Below are 20,336 nucleotides of genomic sequence, written 5' to 3'. Positions count from 1 at the left end.
CCCGGTGCCCCTCCAGCCGCTGAGGATCCCCGTGGTCACTCAGGTCCGGTCCTGTGCCATGGAGGACAGGTGTCCCCCCCCCCACACACACACATACAGAGGCCTGGGGCCCAGCAGGACACGTGCCCTCCTCACCTCCTCGTCCTCGTCCTCATCTCTCGCTAAGGAGTCTGCAAAGGAGAAACGCCATCGGCCAGTCACCAGGGATGGGGGACAGGCCTCCATGGGGCTCTGAGCCAGCTGCAGCCACAAGCTCAGAGACCCCGATGGCCCCGTGCCACCCCTGCCCCACAGCCCACCCCCATGCACTGCCCCCAGCCGCTATATGGTGGGGACCTCTGAGGACAGGGTCGGGGCTCTGGATCTCCCCTCTCTCCACGGAGAGGACAGGCAGTGCAGCCATTTTTGTAGGACCTCTGCAAACCCGTGCCCTGCCCAGCCACCTCTTCCCCCACACGCCCCCTCCTCTTCCCAGTGCCCCCGGGAGCCCCAAGGAGAGGTCTCTCCGCCGCCCCCCCGTCGCGGTACCTCCGTTGGGCTGCTGCAGCTCGCACACCTCGTAGATCTTGTAGGGCTGCATGGGGGTGTCCTTGGTGCCATCATAGATCAGGTTGAACTCCCGGCTCTTGTTGAGGGCGCAGCGCAGGTTGGCCTTCCACTTGGCCGGGTCCGGCTCGTCCACCCCTTCGGTGTACTTGCCCGTCTCCTTGGCCCAAGCCTGGGGGGGATGCGCTGGGCTGTCACATAGATGGGATCGTGCCATGCCATGCCAGCCCAGCCCAGCCCCTAGGCTAGGAGACCCCTAGAAACCCACCATCCAGAGCGTGCCCCCCAATTCTGGCCTGCGGGGACACCCAGGAGGAAGGGGGCTCTGCATAAGAGAACTCTTCCCAGGCCAGCAGATACCAGCCCCTGCTCCCAGCACCCGAGGAGCCAGGTTGGAAGGGCTGGGATATGCTCTCTGCAGTGACATCAATGTGCCAAGCACCATCGCCAGAAATACCCAGCCCTGCTGCAGGCCTGGCCTGGCTGTGCCCGGGGATGGGGGAGGAAACTGAGGCACAACCCATGGGCATCCAAGCGAGCGGCCTGTAGGGCCCCTGCAATGCCAGTCGACTACAGTGAAAGTTGTGGGGGATCAACACTTGCCAGAATCAGGCCCTACAGCACGGATCTGTCCAGACCCAGGTAGGATCTGAGACGAAGCAACCCCGAATGCAAGCGGGGAGCACCACGGGGACCCACGAGTCCGGGTTGCCCGTGAGTCGTCTAGCACAGGGTGCTGCCAAGGCCTCTTTGAATGGCACACCCTCAGCTCCAGGGTGCAACCTGCTGGCAAAGGACCCTGCTCCGACCCCGCCGCCTTGCCCCCCGCGTCACCTTGAAGATGGTGTTCTCGTCCTCCTGCGTGGGGATGTGCCGCGTGGCGTGGCGCCAGGGGATGCAGAACAGCTTGCGCTCGGCGTTCACCCACTGCAGCCCCGGGTACTGGTTGCTGTTCACTTGGGCGACCAGCCAGGGCTTCAGGCGGACGCGGCGAGGGTGCGGGTTCATGGCGACTCACGGCCTCCAGCCTGCACAGGGAGAGAGGAGAGAGGGTGAAAGGTGGGAGCGATCTCCCCGCGTCGGCAGGGCACGGGGGAGTCGGGGCACAAAGCCCTTTTCCTTTGCACACACGCTAGAGGCAGGTCTTGGCCAGTGCCCCTGCTACAGAGTCCCAGGAGGGCAGGAGACGGCCGTCCTAGGAAGCAGCCAGGTGTCCGGCCAGCCCGGGGGTGGGAGCACGGAGAAGCCCCTGAACCCCGGCAGGAAGAGCCCTCAGAGATTGGGGCACCCAGCGTGTCTTTCCAACCCCTTGCCTCGCTGCAGGCCCAGCTGCTGCCTGAGACAGCAGAGGGAGTAGTGACAGCAGTTATCATTTAGAGATGCTCCCTAACAGGAGACGGCGGACTGGGAGGTGGTCCCTCAGTTGGAGAGCAGCCGGTGAGGAGTGGGTTCAGGGAGACAAAGGGTCTGCCGAGGTGGCCCACTGCTCCACAACTGAAGTTCACTGTTTTGTCCTTCTCATTTGCATATGCTTGTGTTTATTGAACCAAAAGATCACTACGCCCAGAGCAGCTTTCCCTGCCCTACTGCTCTTCCCGGCAGGAAGTTTCCATCCCCGGACACCTGGAATTCCCCCAGGTGACATCCCAGGCACAACCCTTCCCCTCCTCGCTCTCCCCCGCAGCTCCTCCCTTTGCCCTCTGAACTCCTCTGACTCCAAGTTTCCCTTCCCTCTATCCACAAGCATGGCTCATCCAGCTTATCCTGCCCTGCCTTGGTCACTAGTGCTGAAACAGCTGCTACGGTCCACCCCAGAAGGAGCCGCATTTCAACAGGCGCCAAGCCATTCACCCTCTCACAGAGCGCATCCGACTCTGCCACTCGCCCTCACGTTGGAGCCACCGCTGGGGAAAGCGACGGGGTTTGCTGTGCGGGGACCCGGGCGGAGTTGTCCAAGGGAACAAAGCCCAACCGAGCAAGCCTGGCTTTTAACAGCAACTCCCAACTCGCTCCTGCTCGCTTTCCTCCAAAAGGGCAGCAGGAGCCGTCCATGAGGCACACGAGGCTTTCCTCATAAACAGCCTCGGAAGCTACAAGGAAAGCTCGTGGGAAACCGCAATTAAAGAAAAGACAAACTTCCTTTGACTCTGTGACCTCTTCTAGCGCTGGGTAATGACCGGGCCTCATTAACAGCCTCCGTGGGTGTTTACTCCCTGGGGACAGGCAGCTGGTTGAGTAAAACACCCAGGAGCGGGGATCCGGGGGCATCTCCCCTGCCACGTATGCTCAGGAGAAGCATGTTCCCTTCTGCTGCAAACGCAAGGAAGGAGGCATTTGCAGCCACCAGCCCACGGGTCTGACTGAACGCCATCAAGGTCCCCCTCCCACCACGGGCTCTTTCAAGCCAAACAGCAAAGCCCTGCCCTAGCACGCACCGCCGGCTTTATACCAGCACCACGACCTGAAGCCTGGCCCAGATGGTCGAGGCCCACGCTCCCAAACGCGTGTCGGTGATGCATGACTTGATGTGAAAGAGCAGGCAGCTGCTTTCATTGCGTCTGCCGGGGGGCCTCCCTGGTGATGCTGTCCCACGCGCGGCTGGCTGGGACGAGGGTTTCTGTGTTGTAGACGCCGTGCACTCTGGGAGCGTGGGTTTCTCCCTGAAACCCAGCGTGTTTCATAGCATCAGAGACAACGAAGGTGGGAAGAGAGCTCAGGAGGTCACATCTAGTCCAACCCCTGCTCCAAGCAGGACCAGCCCCAGCTACACCATCCCAGCCACGGCTTGGTCTACCCGGGTCTTCAACACTGTCAAGGACGGAGACTGCACCACCTCTCTGGATAGACAACCTGTTCTAGGTATTTTATTATCCTCCTCATGAGAATTTTTTTCCTAATATTGAACCTCACCTTCCCTTGCTGCAGTGTGAGCCCATTGCTCCTTGTCCTGCCATCTGCCCCCACTGAGACCAGCCCAGCTCCATCCTCTTTGCAGCCCCCCTGCAGGGAGGTGAAGGCTGCTATTCAATCCCCCTCGGTCTTCTCTTCTGCAGACTCAATCAGCCCAGTTCCCTCCGCCTCTCCTCACCAGTCCTGTCCCCCAGCCCCCCAAATCATTTTGTCACCCTCCGCTGAACTCTCTCCAACGTGTCCCCATCCTATCTGCAGTGGGGGCCCACAGCTGGACACAGGACTCCAGATGTGGCCTCCCCAGTGCTGAACAGAGGGGAAGAATCACATCCCTCCATCTGCTGCAACGCTCCTACCAACGCAGCCCAGGATGCCATTAGCCTTCTGGGCACCAAGGGCACACTGCCGGCTCCTGTTTAGCTTTTTGTCCCGGTCCCCCCAGGTCCTTTTCTGCAGAGCTGCTGCCCAGCCCGCCGGTCCCAGCCTGCACCGGTGCATGGGATTGCTCCGTCCTAAGTGCAGGACTTTGCACTTCTCCTTATTAAAGCACTTGTTTATGTGCCGCTTGCTTCCAGCAAGGCACGAGCGGTTCCACTCCACGACGCTGCCCGCCCCGCTGCTTTGCTCTGAAAAGCAGCCTGAACTCAACCAGCATATCACAGTCCTGAGCCCACCACGGGGATTTCCTCTCCGAGAGCAGAGCCGGGGGCCTCGGCAGGCCTCCCCTGGGGGTGAAATGTCCCAGGCTCAGCACAACCGGCACCTTCAAGAGCTTTTGCATCGGAGCAGCCCCAGCGACGGGCAGGCGCTTGATCCAGGCAGCGAGCGGGTGAGGCCGCCGGCAGCTGTTACGGAGCCCAGCTTTCTAGGGCAGGCCCTAATTGCTCATGCCTTCCGCTCTGGAGACTCGTTTCCCGTGTGATCACCGAGACAGTAATGCTTAAAGGCACCCGGTCGATAGGCAGCTGCATCGTGGCTTGATCGTTACAGAACCAGTTTACTTCTGGTTTGAGCCCCAAAGGCCTTGTCCCTCTCGTACCGTTTCTTTTCCTAGGCACTGGCCCCAGTGCTGTTCTAGGGAAAGCCCCAGGTCCTGGAGTCCCGTGAATAGGGGAGCATCTCAGACCTCACATTTGGGAGCAAAGGCCTGAAACAGAGACTCAGGCAGGATCCCGGCAGCTCTGAGCCCAGAGGTCAATGCCAAAAGCTCAGCATTGATCCATTCATCCAGCCCGGCCCAGGGGGTTTGGAGCTCATTGAGGATTCAGAGGGAGGCACTGACCCCTACGCATCTCGCCCCATTGCCCACTTCCCCTCCTCACGGAAACAATCCCTGAGCCCAAACACAGGTCAACAGAAACGGGGAGGCACTCATCCAGTGGCCGCAAGAATTACAGCTGTTGCAGCCTGGAAGAGAAGTGACCCCCTTAAAATCCCCGATGCGTTCAAAAAATTTGGGAAGTTTAAACCACAACAGAGTTGTCCTATCAAGTCCGTGTTCGACAGGGGAGAGAAGGCATTGGGAAATTTGGTGGAAAATCCTGGAATCTGCTGAAAAAGAATTGTCTCCTATCTCCAAACCAGAAAGTTTGAGAAACTTTTTTATTTTTATTTTTTTAATATTGAAGCAAAGTGCAAGTTCTAACCGGTAAGGACCGATCTGGAATACATTTGAAATCTAAAAGCAGAGGTGAGTAGGCGATACCGAGCTTTGTATCATTCAGCGTTGTGGGGAGAAAGAGAGGGGGCGACTTATTCAGGCGGGTGCATCTCGAGACGAAGCACCACCAGCCTGATCTCGACCGAAACAGGAAGGAAGGGTCAGGGACTGAAAGGAGGAGGAGGAGAAAAGAAGACAAGACTCCCATGGACATTGGCTTGGATTAGGGGAGCACTGTGGGTGGAAGAACAATATCTGGCTTTATGTATATTTTGAAGAACAGGATGTGCCTTTAAATATTACTTTTTTCTTTGATACGTTTGATGGGTTAATGAATAAAACTAATAAAAAGAAAGAAAGGGGACAGCAGATGTGCTGGGAGCAGGATCTGGTTTCCCCAGAGAGAAACCAAGAAGGAAGACACGGCAGTGGCACCTGCAGACCTCCAAAGCCTTTCAAACCCGGAGGGTTTCCAGGGAGGCCTGAGAGGAGGCTGGCAGGCAGGGCAGCACGGGGCTGGGGCAGCTTACAGGAGGGATCCAAGCAGGCTGGGAAGCCCGTCAGTCACGCTCCCAGGCTGGAGGGGACTTGGGGCAGGGGACAGGGTCCTGGAGCAACCAGTGAACTGCCTGCCAGCCCCTGGCAGCTCTGGAAGGCCAGCAACGTGCAGGGGAAGGTGCTCAGACCACAGTGGGTGAGCTGCGGGGCTGGGGGATATTTCCACTCTACTTATAATGCATGGAGGCCCAGAAGGGAGAGGCTCAAATGGTGCAAAAATCAATTCAGCCCACCAGACCCAGCAGCCAGCAGGGGTAATGGACACAAATGGGGTTGCAACCCCCAACTCAAGGTTCCCCAATCTGTTAGCACCCCCAGAGAAGCAACCAGGTCCAACCATGCCCCCCCACCCCACGGCAGGAGCAGGGGTCGAGGCCATGCCAGCTGCTGCCACCCTCAGATCTTTCTCTGTCTAGAGCATGCGATGGAGAGCGGGTTTCACTTCACAGCCCGAGGGATTGCAACAGGCTGGTGTGCGAAGCGCGGGGAAGGGCAGCGGTGCAGAGGCTAAAGGAAGTCGCTCAGTTACATGGAAAAACCAGCGGTTAAAAGAAGCACGGTTCTAGGGATCGAAGGCAGCCAGGACCCGGCCCCAGGGGCAGGCAATGAAAAGGCCTCTCCCAGCTCGGGGAAGAGGGGCACAGAGTGGGTGCAAAAGGGAGAGGATTTCTGCGGGGCCTGTCCAGACACATCTTCCTGCAGCTCTCAGGGTGCATCTACTGCGCAGTAACCAAAACTGCTGAGCAGTATGGGCACACGTCTACACATGCACACCTGCACCGTGCAGTAAATGTGGTGACTTGTACTCACTTGAACATACATTTGATACCACATCATGCAGGTATCAAGTTTATGCCTGATTAGTTACTGTGCAGTAGTGCACATGTAGATGCCTTACTGCGCAGTAACACTGTGTGCGCAGACTGACTTGGGATCAACGTTATTTAGTTCCAAGTCAGTCCACACACAGCATTAAAGCGCATGTGTAGATGCTAACCTATTCCCACTTACTGCGCAGTAAATTTAAACCGGCATAAATGCATGTGTAGACATGCCCCAGAGTCCTGGGAAGGACTCATTTTGAAGCACAATCCAAGGGGGTTTTGGATACTGGGTCTGCAGCAGGATTTGGCAGCTGCACAGAGGCAACAGACACCGGCTCAGATGTAGCGGGTCTCAGGGTTGACATCCCAGTGAAGTGAGGGAGCAGGGGAGCTTGAACGGAGCCATGGGATATGGATGAGGGTGGTGGCCGGAGGAGATGGGGCTAGGTGGGTTTGCTGTGCCAGCAAGTGCATTTGGTGATGGCCAGTGACCGCACTGCTGATGCCCAAAGGCACCGTGCACGGTCAGCCTGGGGATGCTCTCTGAAAAGCAGGCGTCAGGGAAACCAGCCAGGGCTGGCAGGGAGCAAGTGGTGGGGTTTGAGGGGACAGACACCACAGCAGCAGCTTCATGCCGGAGCGGCTTACAACAACAAATGGGCGAGAGACGCTGGTCCGAGCCCCAGGATCTCTGGCAAATCTTGGCTCTTATGCAGCTGAAACAGGAACCCATCCCTGCCCGTTGGCCGAGAGCTCCTGACGGTCAGCAGCAAGCGAAAAGGGGAACGCAGGGGAGAGGCAAAAGGCAGGGGATGGGTGGGGCCAGGCAATGCAGTGCCGGATGGTGAATGAGGAACAGGACAGCGGCCCACGGGGCTTTGTGGGTAGGATCATGGGTTGCCCTGACGATCCCACAGATATCGAGGCTGTATGGGTCCATGCAAGGTTAATACTAGGAGATCCTGCCCTATTTAACAGTGGTCCAACCCCCTCAGACAAAAGCACACTGCACAGGGGCATGCAGCTGGCAGGGGCTCCGCACACTGCGAGTCCAGCCCCTGTCCAGCCCCGTGACAGAGCAGGCATTAGCTGGATCTGAAAGGATTTGTGGGGGGACGGTGCCCCTCTCCTGGGAGGCGTGAATGGGTTTGCCAGCGTCACAGCCCCTGCTGCACGCGCTGGGGAAGGGGAAACCTGTCTGCAAGGCGAGAGCAAAAATCGGCTCCCACAACAGCCTCCCCCCTGCTCCTGACCCCCTTTACTGCTCCTGACCTGACAGCGTGGGGCTGCTGATGCCAGGGACCTTCCAGACACTGTCCACAGCAAGGCTAACTGCAGCCAGTGCTGGATATCACCGCAAACCCATGCCACTCCAATCCCCCCCCACCAAGAGGTGCCCATGGGAAACCAGTCTGCCCCAAGATATACGAGGAGCAGGGCCTGGGGCAGAAACGTGGAAGCCAAGACCTCAGGGCTGCTGGGGAGGAAATGTTTTGACAGCCTCAGCCAGGGCCGGCCGGTCCCTTTGCTCCAAAAGGAGGTCTCGGGGCCCCGTGCCAGGCGGGCGAAGGAGCCTTCCCACAGGGGCCGTGTTGAAAGCAGAAGTTTGCCATGTGCTTTCCCCACATTTGGCAGCACTTGACCCCTCCCAGCAAGAGGGGCTTTTTCACAGGTTTGCAAATACACACTTCAATTGCACAGTTCGGGGAGGGGATTTTTGGAAAGCCCGAGCTCTGACAGCCCCAAACCTCTGCCCTGACCAGCACCGCTCCCCCATCACAGCCGGCCAAACCCAGGCGCTAGAAAGAGAGGCCACCCAGGCCCAGCCTACGCCTCCTGGGAAAACAGACCTGCTTTTTGTCCCTGCTGCTTAAAAAGTTACGGTTCTTTCGGCCCCACCACACACTTAAAGTAAAGCTGGATCGAAACCAGCTATGAAGTTATCATATGGTTTCAAGCACTGACTTTGTAGCTGGTCGGCTGTTTGGACAGGGCTGATCCTGCCTCAAGCCGGACTAGATGGGATCTCTGAAGCTCCCTTGCAGGCCTGCTTCTCTAGGATTGCTTTTTAATTTTTTTTTTAAAGCTGGACCAACATTTGTACAGCATGATAATGATTCTGCACATGCGACTCCCCAGTTAACTGTGTAATGCATGACACGTGTGACAGGGCCTTTATGTCAGGACGACAGCACATGTTTGCTGTTCCTACCTATGGGAAGTAGGAGTTTGCGCACCAGTCCCGTACCAGAGAGGGGCTGGTGCTGGCAGGGGAACACAAGCAGAATCAGGAGCGCTGTGTGCACAGGTGATGCCTCCAGAGAGCCACTAGATAAAGGGGACAGGTGTGCAACAGGCTGCTTCCCGCTGCCTTGCTGCTGGCATGCCTTCGAGACGGATAGCGGGGGCGGGCGCAGCACGGCAAGGCTGGCTCTGACGTTACCGTCGGGCCCCTGCCCTGCGGGTGCTGATAAGGGCTGTGACGTGCCTGCTCCTGGGGTCATGAAGGGACCCCATGCCAAGGACAGCCAGTGCTGCCTCTGGAGGCAAAGGGGCCGGAGCAGGGTGTGGAGCCCAGGCTGCGCTCTGCTGGGGAGCAAGCCAGATGGACGTCCAAGAGGAAGGAGGGTCCAGTGGTTAGAGCACTGGTGGGCTCCACTCCTTCCCCCTGATTCAGCTTCCTCCCCAACTGTGGCCTAAACACTGCAATAGCGCATCTCTACCTGGGGCAGGGGCCTGGGCAGCCCCTCAATGGGGCCAGGTGGGGGTTGCAGAGAGGGTCCAGAAGAGCCCAGGTGTCTGCAGAGGATGGTGCCATCAACTAGACGGGGCCCCTCTAAAATCAAACCAGCTTCGGGCCCCCCTGGTGCGGAGGGGACACACTGCAGAGTGCAAGAGGACGGGCTCCCCCGGGGCAGAGGGAAGGTCCCATAAAATGCCATAGCGAGAGCAGGGCAGAGCAACCGTCTCTGCCCCGAATGACCAGGGGTCAACCCCCTCCCCTGTCTCTTTGAACCCAGAGCCTGCCACAGCCCGTAGCCCCTCTGCCAACCAAGGTGGCACCAGCGTCCCCCTCTACACCAGGGGGACCTAATATGGGTCTCACTTCTGCTGGGGCCCCCAGAGGTGCTAAGAACAGCTGAAGCAGGAGAGTGCACCCTGCTCCCCGCATCCTGGAGGGTGGCCAAACCCTGCCCCAGACACACAGAGGACAGAGAGAGCTGTACGAGCCTGAAGGTGCCTTTGCAGATGTGTGCACGTGTGTTCACTGAAACCTGCGGATGTTGGTACAGTCAACGGCATCAGCGCTACGTCCATCTACCACCTCGCTCAGCCATGGTTCTCAAGCTTTTTAACATCAAAGCCCTGTTGGGAAGTGCCAGCTCTGAGCTGTCATTCATTATTTTGGACTGCAGGTCAAGACCAGAGCAGTTCTTCTGCAGCAAAGAATTGAGACAGGCCACAGCAGGGCAGGACGCCTGGATCCCAGGTGGAAACCTCTGGGCGTATCTTGTGAATCATGTGTAGGTGTTTGCACACCTACTGGCGCTCGTGTTGAGCCTTTTAAAGGATCAGCACTGCTAATTAGCCCAGCCCGGCTGCTCCCCTAATGAACCTGCCTTTTCTGCTGACAGAGATGCCTCCAGGGGGACAGCGTCCCCCACCTCACCTAGCGAGATCCCGCGCTAGCTGTTACCGGCTGGTTAACTGCTGTGTGTGAAGAATAACAATGGATCAGCCCACGTGGATCAACCGTTTCATGCCCCTTTTGGGATGGACAAAGGGGGACAAGTATGTGGGATTTTGGGGTGCCCTCACTGAGCCTGCTGAGCAGTCCACCCTGGAAGCCCTGTGCTAGCCGGGGGAGGTTTCAAGCCAGCAGCCGGCCACAGGAAGGGAAATGACACATTGCACAAGAAGGAAACGTCTCCCTGCTGAGGCCCAGAGCAGGCTGGGGGCGTCTCGGCACATGCTGTCCCCGGCTCTGTGATGAGGAACATGCAGCAAGCCGTGGCAGGAGCAGGGCACGTGTTGTGAGGGGTGCTGCGCTTGCAGGTCCCCGTCCACCCCATGCTGGAGCATTCGGCAGGGCTGGGGCTGTTCAGCAGCACAGCCCCTTCAGCAGTGCCAGGCCAAGCCTACACCGAGGTCACTGGCCCAGTGACTCCGACCATGCTCCGAACCTCATCCTTGGGCTGGGGAACATGGGGGTTGCTTTTGGGCTTCTCTGCCTTGCCACCACCCTAGGCCCAGCTTGTGCTGCCTGCCCCAAAGCCTGGGATCTCCCTTCCCCAGGCCCAGAGCTGGGCTCTGCACTGGTGCCTACCCCCACACTCTCGGCCAGATCTTCCTAGGCCAGGAGCTGGAAGCAGGTGGGCTCTGCAATCATCACCTCCTTGGAGCAGCCTCATGGGGTCGAGGAAGGAGTGCTCTCTTCCTCCTAGGACCTATGTGCTCCCACAGGCACTTGCCCCCCAGCCCCAGTCCAGAAACAGCCCCTGCATCTCCTCTCCCCAGGTAGTGTCCCTCTCCCCTTCTCTCTTTCCCCTTTTCCTGCTCCTTTCTCTCCTCCCTGGGCTAGTCCCGGGCCACCTGGCCATTGCCCAGTGACCTAGCAAACTGCATGGAAGTCAGCAGCATGGGGCATGCTGGCTTCGCTGGTGGGGTCGCCCTGCGACATCCTGTACCCCCAGGAAGGGCAGCGCTGGCTCTGGCATGCGGGGCAGGCACAGTGGCTGCCCTGTTCATTTGCAGTGTTTGAAGTGGGCTGGCTGCTTCTTGGACGTCAGTCGGGGCCACGTATCACATTCAGCTGACCTCACTGGAAGGGATGCAAGCATGCAGGCCCTCTCTGCAGCCCGCTCTGAGACCCCCCCCACACCCATCCTGACATGCAGCCTCCTTGCTATTCCAGCCCTGGGCACCACCACAGACCCCCCAGCCCCAACCCGTAACATCAGCTCCAGCCCTGAGCTCCCACCAGAGCCCACCGAGAGCACAAGACCTCGGTCTGGCCCAGGGAAGTGGTGCGGTCTCCATCACTGGAGGTGTTCAAGGAGAGCTGGATGGGAATTGGGCAGGGATGAGGTGTAGCGATGCCCATGTTCTGCTACAGGGATTTCCCAGGCTTCCGGGCTTTGCTGGTTGCCACATGGGGCTGGGAAATAATTTTTTCCCTTCCTGTTGTTATACACGTCAGGGTTTTTCTTTTAACCTTCTTCAGAGGCACTGGGTGTTGGCTGCAATCCGGGGTGGGGATGGCGACTGGCCAATGCCCCTGTTGGGACTCAACCCAGGAAGGTCCTGGCCAGATGGTCTTGCCTCTGCACTCAGACCGGCACCACAGTTGGGGTCAGGAAGGAATTTTACCCCGTAGTCAGACTGGTAGGATTGGGGGTTTTATCTCCCCCTGTGCCTGGGATCTCTCCAGTGTACACTAACACCCCTGGCAGCAGCAGGACATTACTGTGGTGCCCCTGCTTTCCTTGTGGGAGGGTTGAGTGCGATGTCTAGTGCTGTGTTAAGATTGACTATGTAATTTTAGTAATGTTAGACAAAGGGTGCTCAACCTCCGGGCCATGGGCCAAATGCAGCCTGTGGAGCCATCATATCTGGTCCGCAGCCCCCTCCCCTCCTCCCCACATATCCCGATTGGGACCTCTGGCTGGATCCGGCCCCTGGACCTACCAGGCACTGCCCATCCAGCTCACCAGGCAAAAAACTTGAGCACCGATGTGTAGACAATAGATTTGCCTTGGCTGGTGTGGACAGGGCTGATTCTGCCTCAGGCCAGGGTTGGACTAGATGTGACCTCTGGAGCTCCCTGCCAGCCCCACAGCTCTAGGGTGCAATGAGATGGGGACTTCAGATGGTCTCCTAGGTCCCCTTCAGAGCTGCTTCTCCCAATCAGCGCTGCAAACCCTCTCCCCCATGGCGACAGCACTGGGGATGCCCTCCAGCCCCGCACAGGTGAGAGCAGAGGAGACGAGGGCAGTGCCAGTGCACCGTCACTGCACCCACAGGGAAGGAGCCAGTTCACAAAAGCTCTGAAACAGAGGAAAAAGGACCTGCTCCATGCTCCAAATAGGACTAGTGGTTTCCCCATGCAGACCCACGCCCTGTCCTCGGCCCCCTCCGCTCTGTTTGGGACGTGGGAAAACTGCCTGGAATAGCTGGTCTGGGAAAGCTGGACTGCCCCCTCCTCCCCCCACACCCATGGGAGCCATCACAAGTTAGCTTACCCCACATGCAGATGAAGAGTGATACATGGGGAAGCTCCTCTGGCTTACCCCCCCCATCACTTCACTGCATGGATGAGCCTCACATGCTACGACCCGGTCCGCACACTTCTGCTGGCAGCAGCCACCACTGCCCACCCACCATAGCAAGGCACCCCGGCCCTCCTCCACAACTCCCCTGCAGCAGCTGTGCCCCCATTGCAAAGGGCATTGGGTGTTGCAGACTGGAGTAGCCAGGACAAGGCACAAAGACCATCCGCACGCACCTTCTGCTGGCTTCAAGGAGGACGCAGATGCCTGACACTGCTCAGCCAGCAGGAGAGAGGATCCAGCTACCCCTGAGCCAACTACCCCCTGGACGTGCTCACAGCCTGGCTTCATATTTCAACAGCTAGAAAACCCCAAGCTGGGGCAAACAGCAAACCCCGAGGGCAGCTTTTGGCTCCGGCTGCGAGCCAGGGACTGTTTGCATAGAGTTGCGGAAATGCAAAGAGGCGGAGAAGAGCCTTGCTGGGACAAGCAAGACTTGACCTGGAAGGTAAATACTGATTGAGGCAAAGCCAGGCAAGGGCACCTGCAGGAAGTGCCTGGAGTTAAGAAGGCTGTGCGCGGATGGCAGAGAGCCCACGACACATCCAGTAACAGGTGGGACTTACTCCATCCCTAGCAGGAGGCTCCCGGTCGTGCACCTTGGTGGGCTCCATGTCAGCCATGCTCAATAAAGCAGCTTGGGATGCTGCCAGGTGAGAGGTAGGAGCACGGGGACCTTTTGGCTTGTGGCGTCTGGTCCCCTGCTATCGCTGGCACTAGGTCAGATCCTCCTTCTGGAAACCCACCCAGCTCCATCTTTAACCAGCTCAGTCTCCCACCTGCACTGCTCGGGCCACTGCCTGACCCAAGGGCAACCTCCTCCTTCCAGTTCCCCGCCAGACAAAGCTGTTCTCTCCCTGCCCATACCAGCAGTGGGGAAGTCATCCCTCTGAGCACAGGTGCCCATCGTTGCATGCACTGACTCACCGGTGAGCAGGGCGCACTCTGCTCACCAACTCCACCCTGCCTATGTGGGGTGAGGTGTGGCTTCCCAGAAAGAAAGACCTGGTATATGGGAGATCCCAGCTAGAAGCCAAGGATGGACATAGCCAAGCTCAGGGTGAAGATTTTTTGACTCGCATCAAGGGAGGGGACTCATTTGGATGCTAACAGGGGGCCCCGCATGCCCTGCTGAGCACAGCATGGGGGGCACAGTCTGCACAAACACACAGCCATCCAACCTGGCAGCACACTTGCACTCAAGCAGTGGCACAAACCCAAAGGGAGGGAGACTGCTATCAAAGTCAGCGAGTAGATCGCGTCTTGCTGCCAAGCCTAGGACTCCTCAAGCTTTGCAGAGAGTGGAGAGACCAGCTCAGGAGGGAGGAAAACACCCTTCTTCAAGCCAAGTGATGAGCTGAGATTCCTGCTCCAAAAGCTGCCTTAAAGGAGAGCAGTTGTTCTCCCCTGCCAGGGCACGCTGCAGTGGCGACTGGCAGCAGAGCAGATGGAGATTAGACCTCAGGGAAGAAGTCTCCTCACTGCCAGCGCTGCAGGGCAGGGAACCAGCTGCCCAGGGGAGCGGTGGAGCCTCTCATTAGAGGCGTTCAAGCAGAGGGCAGAACAGCAACTGTCTGGGATGGGTCAGAACCAGCTCGTCCTGTTTTTACGCAGGGGCTCGGACTAGATGGTGCTTGCAGTCTCTGCCTGGCCTGGGATTCTGCATGTACCTAATTCTTGGCCAAGAGGTGGCCGTCTAGAAGGGCCAGGGGCTGGTAGCTGCAAGCCAAGCCCTGGGGTTCCTCAAATTGGACAGAGTCCAGTGGAGGGCAATGAAAATGGTTCAGGAGCTGGGGCACAGGACTGGCGAGGAGAGGCTGAGGGAACTGGGCTGATTGAGTCTGCAGAAGAGAAGACTGAGGGGGATTGAATAGTAGCCTTCTCCTCCCTGCAGGGTGGGCCCAAAGAGGATGGAGCTGGGCTGGTCTCAGTGGGGGCAGATGGCAGAACAAGAAGAATGGGCTCAAGTTACAGCAAGGGAAGTTGAGGTAATATATAAAGGAAAACTGTCTCAGTAGGAGGGTATAAAGCACTGGAACAGGTTACCCAGAGAGGTGGTGAGGTCTCCATCCTTGGAGGTTTTGAAGACCTGACTATACAAAACTTTGGCTGGGATGATGCAGTTGGGGCTGGTCCTGCTTGGAGCAGGGGGTTGGACTAGACATGATCTCCTGAAGTCCCTTCCAACCCTCATTGTCCACGACTGTATGAAATCACCCCCACCTAAAGAAAAACACCTGGACCAATATCTCCGTGGTGTGCTCCCCCAGGGCTCTCTTCTCCAACCCTTGAGCCCTGCTCCCTCCCCGATGTTTCCAGCCTTCCCAGGCAGCTTCCATCTCTGCTGGTTTCATCACCTCCAGATCTCGTAACCCTGAGGATGACGCCGCGGGGATTGGGACAGGCTGGGGATGAAGCAATGAGGATGCTGACAAGGAGCACTTAGCCCTGGGTTTGTGGGCTGGCTGTTCCTCTGGTGGGTCGAACCCCAGAGGAAATGAAAGTGCAGCACAGGCCGGCAGCTCTCCCTGGAAACCTGACTCATTGCAGAACCCAGGAAACGAGAAAAGGGGTAAGAAAACAAAACTGCGGTGGCAGAAGTGAGCTGGGCCCTACGCAAGAAACATCGCTCAGAGCAACTGCATGGGAACCCCCGGGCTCTGCGTCTGGTCTTGGCACAGGCACGTAACACCTGCGGCAGCCTGGGGGCTCCCCCCACATGCAGATTTGCTGTCGCATTGCAGTCCTGATTTGCACCCAGCCAACCTGGGCCCCACAGACCTGCCAATGCCCCTCTGCCTCGGCTTGCAGGACCCCCACTGCCTCAGGTTGGAGCTGTCCTACCTAGTACACCCGAATCACTGGGGTTCAAACCCCTTTGGCTAGGGCACCTCTGCCTGCCCAGTCCCTCCTTGCAGGCAGCATGCTTCCTGCCCTGGAGAAGCCTTGTCAGGCCCTGCTTTTCCCCATCTCTGAGGGCTTGAGAGGTCTTTGCAAACCCAAAGCCAGCTCCTCCCATGTCCAATGACAGGCAGATTCTGTATAGAAGAAGCAAAAGCCTGAGAAGAGTCAGGAGAAGGACTTGGTTTTACAGATCCTTGCCACACACAGAGGCTTGGGGTGGGGAGGACTCAAAAGAGCAAGACTTGGTCCCTGCTGCCTGGATCCAACACAAGAGGATGCAGCAACACAGGTAAGGGACAGGCGGGGAGATGGGGATGGAGAACACAGGAACGATGGATAGAGGCAGCAGGTTGCAGGGAGGGGACACGGCTGGAGGAGGCAGTGAGGGGAGATGAGGCCAGGTAGGGCCTTGAAGGAGCCCGAGATGAATGATGAAGACACGCTATGTTACCAGGGCTCTGCCATCTGTCTGCAAGACCGGAGCTGCTGGAACAGCCCAGTGAGGCATCTCATGGGACTTCTGTTCCCTCCTGTGGCCTTGCAGGCCCAGACCACAACTAAAGCCACGACACTGAGTGCACGGACTGAGAGCTAGAGCCTCCAGGCAAACCACGAGCACCTGGGACAGGATTTGCCGTACACTTTGGAGCAAGCCCCTCGAGGTCCCGAGCTGCAGCTTCTTTGCCCATTAGACCCAAGGAGATACCTCGTGGCCTCCCCAAGTCCCTCTAGGCAGGCTGGGGTAAAAAGCATTTGCAAACCAGCCCAGGAGGCTGCAGAGCTTCTGTCACGTGGGAACAAAGCCATTGGGAAGGGGCAGGGGATGCTGCTAACTCTGGGAGTTGCCAGCGGATAAGCAGAACAACCCTGGCCCCACCACCCTCAGAAGCAACAGATGCTGGGCAAAGCCTCCCTCTGGACCCTCCTGGGGAAAGCAGGAGCTGATTCCCATGCTGTCACCCTGACCCTGCAACACGCCTGCCGTCACCCTGTTTCTGCTCGCCATATATCAGTGCCACGGATGGGATTAGGAGCCCAACCAGGCCACCCTGGAGGAGACCCACTTGGACCTGTTTCCACCCTATCCTACACATAACCCTTCGCTGTAACCCAGCCAATATGTTCACTCTGACCCTCGGGTTCAGCTGATCTGTGTCTTTCCAGTTCCCTCCCCACCTTTCACCCATCACTTCGGCGACAGAGTCCAGAGGCAGCTGCACAGGGAGCATCACAGGTCCTCACCCACGTGCCTCTAACCAAAGCAGCAGCCCGCAAGGAAGAGCAGACAGACTGGTGGAAACCACAGGAATGGGAAACAAGCTGAGAAAATCCTCCAGAGCCCCATCCATTTTGCACAGCAGCCTCCAAGCATGCCTGCAGCATGGGCGCGTGGTGCCCTTGGGTGGGACGCACTACCACCACATCAACAGCAGCAGCACACCCAGCAGCCCCTTGTAGGTGACTCATTTCCTGGCTCCCTTTGCAGCTGTGCAACATAAAGTTTTTCTAAGTTCCCTTCTTTAAGCAAGTTCCCCTTTTTTCCCTCCTTCCCTTTGGATCTTTATTCTCATCTTTCCAGCAAGGAAAACATGAAGACAAGCAACCAACTGCCCCGGCAGAGGAATAATGGACCCAAATCTGCCCGGTGCCAGAAAACACACAGAGCAAACAAAGGGAAAAGTGGGAGCTTGCTGCAACCTCTCCTCAGGTTGAATGAACCTCAAGTGCTAAGAGACAGGACCGGACACACGCAATTTTCAGGTTCCCAGACAAAGCTTCCAAACAGCTTTTCCAGGTAACTCTGTCCTGCTACATTCCCTCGCAAAGGAGATGGAAGGGAAGGAAGCAGCAAGCACTAAGTCTAGACTCTGGAGTTTTATTACTCCCTAAATCTTGATATGAAGCCGACCGCAGCTGGCACCTGCGTGGAGCGATAACGTTGTTATTGCAACCCCTCCCCCACCGTTAATTAAACATGAATAATGATCTTGCAAGGAGAGACAGACTCTGCTCCCACCGTTTATCGCTCCTAGACCTGAATAGCATTAAGCGTTCGTCATCCTGTCATTTTAGTCCCTCACCCAGCACACAGCACGGGACTAAGATCAAAACCCTGAGACGCAGGACGATAGATCCCAGCCTGGGTGTTTCCCACGGGCAGACGCCTCGGGTACAACAGCCAAATAGGCTCTTACCAGATGGGAGCTCGCCGATCTCTGAATGATGAGAGGAAGGAGGGCAGCCGCGGTGCATCGGGAGCCCGGACGGGTCCGACTGATGGCTCAGCGTGACACAGACGAAATTGAAACTTGGTTCTGCAAAACACAAAGAAGAGACAGATACTTCCTCAAACCATCAGAAATAGAAACGAACTTCCGGCCGGGGCTCCACAATTTTGGGAAAAGGCAGCCGAACAGAGCCACCAACAGTGCACTTTGCTCCCATCATTCGTTTCCATCATGACGGTAACCGCCAGAGACCCCGAGCAGATCCCCGCTGTGTCGGGTATGCAGGGCAAGGGCCAGCCTTGGAAAACATGCACTACCAGAAACTACATGGGAAGAGGGGAACCCGCGTCCAGGCACCCAGCCCCTGGGAAGACGCAAGCAGGCCCGAAGGACTGTGCAGCACAAAGCCTCTTGGTTTACCATGTGTCAGTGCCTAGATACAGCGGTGACTCACCGCCTATACAGAGAGAAAAGCCTGATTTGCTCTGATTGCAGCTGACTTCAGACCTTGAGAATGAAAGCACTAGAGAGAACAACCACCGGCAACCCCTGCCCAGTCCCTGAAAGCACAGACATCTCAACATGGAGGGAAGTGAATGCCTGCTGCCCTGAGTAATGGAGACGCAGCTGCAGCAGGTTTGCTGGATTGGTCCCTAAAAGTTGGCAGCTCTCTGTATATTGCCCTGCGAGATCACACAAATGCCCGTAAACCCTGAGCTGGGCTCTCATTAAGCTGTTCCTATGGAGCTGCTCACACGAGCTGAACCCCTGAATTACAGTTTGCAGCATCAGAGCCATGCAAGGGTCAAGTCAGAACATTTGCACCCACCCCGGGTCAGATTTGAGACGGGGCCTGGGTGCAGGGCTCTGGCTTCCCCCTTGTCACCAGCTTCTTTTCTGGTTCCGATTGCTTAAAGGAACTGAAAGGCACACTTTTGAGATGATGAGGCACATGCACTGTGGGGGCCTGTCCTCCTGCCAGCCTCTGGTCATGGATGTTGACTGCTTCCAGGGAGGAAGCCCCCTTCCTTCTCCTCCCCGGGCCACCACCTCTCCGAAATGTGGGATTCCAGGAGCAGCAGTGCCACGGAGGGAGCCCTGCGTGGGTGGGGGCAGTGGTGACACTGCCGCCGCCTCCAGGGGTCACCCCTGGGCTTTGTGATGTGGCCTCAAGCCACGCAGCTCTGCACTGCTCCAGGGCGCTAAGATTCCTCCAAGATTCCTCCAAGATTGCAAACACTGCCGACGGGTAGACCTGCTAGGGCCGGTCTGCTCCTCCCAGGCAGTGCAGGATGGCTCCCTACCACCCACCGCTGCTTTGCTGCCCACGAGGCGACCATCATTTCCTCCTGACAGTCCAGGGCTGAGCTGCCCTCGCTGCCGTGCTCCTGGAAAGGGATGCACGAGAAGCCCCTTCCCTTCGGTGCCCAGCACAGCCCACGGTTTCCAGAAGGGAAAGCGCCTTGTGACTTATTTCCAGCCCATTCCCAGGGGGAATACCCTGACCACCAAGGTGGTTTTCCTACTGGCAGGGGAAAACCACGAGTGTGGCAGGCGGTAGTACCCTGACCAAGGTAAGGCTCAGTCAGCCTCCCACTTTCACTTCCAGTGGGAAGATTTCAGATTTCAGATTCAGATTCAGATTCCAGATTTTCAGACTTTCAGAAATGGGGGACTCCTCCCTAGCTTGCTCCTGCGGCCGTATAGCCAAGGGCAAGTGAGACTTGGGGCAAGTCTCCGGGCTTGGGCCTGCACGTAGGATGCCCGCCAAAGGACCTGGGAGCTTGTGATGCCCCAGGTGGGGGTGGAGGATGCTTGCCGGTAGCAGGACCACATACGGCTCTCGACTCACCCGGATTTGGACTGGATTCGGCTGATTTGACGCGGAACACGAAAAATTTTCCTTAAAAAAAAAAGCACAACAAAAACAACCAAATCCAGCCCATTCCCTTTGGGCACACAAATCCAGCCGGGCTCCTTGTCGCTCCCGGGAGGTGGCTTTCTCAGCGTGTCCTCCTCCAGCACGGGGCGGCTGGGGGGCTCGGGGGGTGAAACACACGGGACACGGCTACAAGCCGGCGGTGGGGGACGCCTTTCCCACGTCGCCGTCCCGAATGAAGCGCAACCAACACTTCTTTAGAGAGGTTTTCCATCGAAACAGTTACGGATCCCACCCCCGCTGCTGCTCCCCACTCCCCGCGCCCCGCCACCAGGGCTGAACACGCAGCGTGTCGCTCTACCGCACGGGCACGGGCTGGGCAGCAAACAGGGGGCAGGAGCAGAAAGCAGAGCAGCAGCCCAGGCAGGGAGCGGACAGCAGAACGGCACTCACCTGCCCAAAGGCCGCTTCCCCCGCGCTGCTCCGGGCCGGCTCCTG

At 57.8% G+C, this 20,336-nt stretch overlaps 2 protein-coding genes across 2 annotated transcripts in view; one reads left to right on the top strand and one right to left on the bottom strand.

The window, feature by feature from the left end:
- Window positions 1-20,336, bottom strand: part of IRF5 (interferon regulatory factor 5) — a 23,772-nt gene extending 3,436 nt beyond the window's left edge. The window contains exons 1-6 of the mRNA XM_006037955.2: window positions 20,292-20,336; window positions 17,927-18,046; window positions 1,381-1,574; window positions 513-718; window positions 310-336; window positions 136-157 (exon numbers count right to left, since the gene is read on the bottom strand). Coding sequence (XP_006038017.1) covers window positions 136-157; window positions 310-336; window positions 513-718; window positions 1,381-1,554 — 429 coding nt within the window. The 5' untranslated portion in view covers window positions 1,555-1,574; window positions 17,927-18,046; window positions 20,292-20,336. The remainder of the gene's footprint in view (window positions 1-135; window positions 158-309; window positions 337-512; window positions 719-1,380; window positions 1,575-17,926; window positions 18,047-20,291) is intronic.
- The window catches only part of LOC102381203, a 46,139-nt gene continuing 43,993 nt past the window's right edge, over window positions 18,191-20,336 (top strand). The window contains 1 exon segment of the mRNA XM_025194422.1: window positions 18,191-18,236. Within this exon segment, the coding sequence (XP_025050207.1) occupies window positions 18,191-18,236 (46 nt within the window).

This window comes from Alligator sinensis, unplaced genomic scaffold, assembly GCF_000455745.1.
Source record: "Alligator sinensis unplaced genomic scaffold, ASM45574v1 scaffold1412_1, whole genome shotgun sequence".
Taxonomy (NCBI): Eukaryota; Metazoa; Chordata; order Crocodylia; family Alligatoridae; genus Alligator; species Alligator sinensis.
The sequence above is the reverse complement of the archived record's forward strand: the minus strand, read 5'-3'. Positions and strand labels throughout refer to the sequence as shown.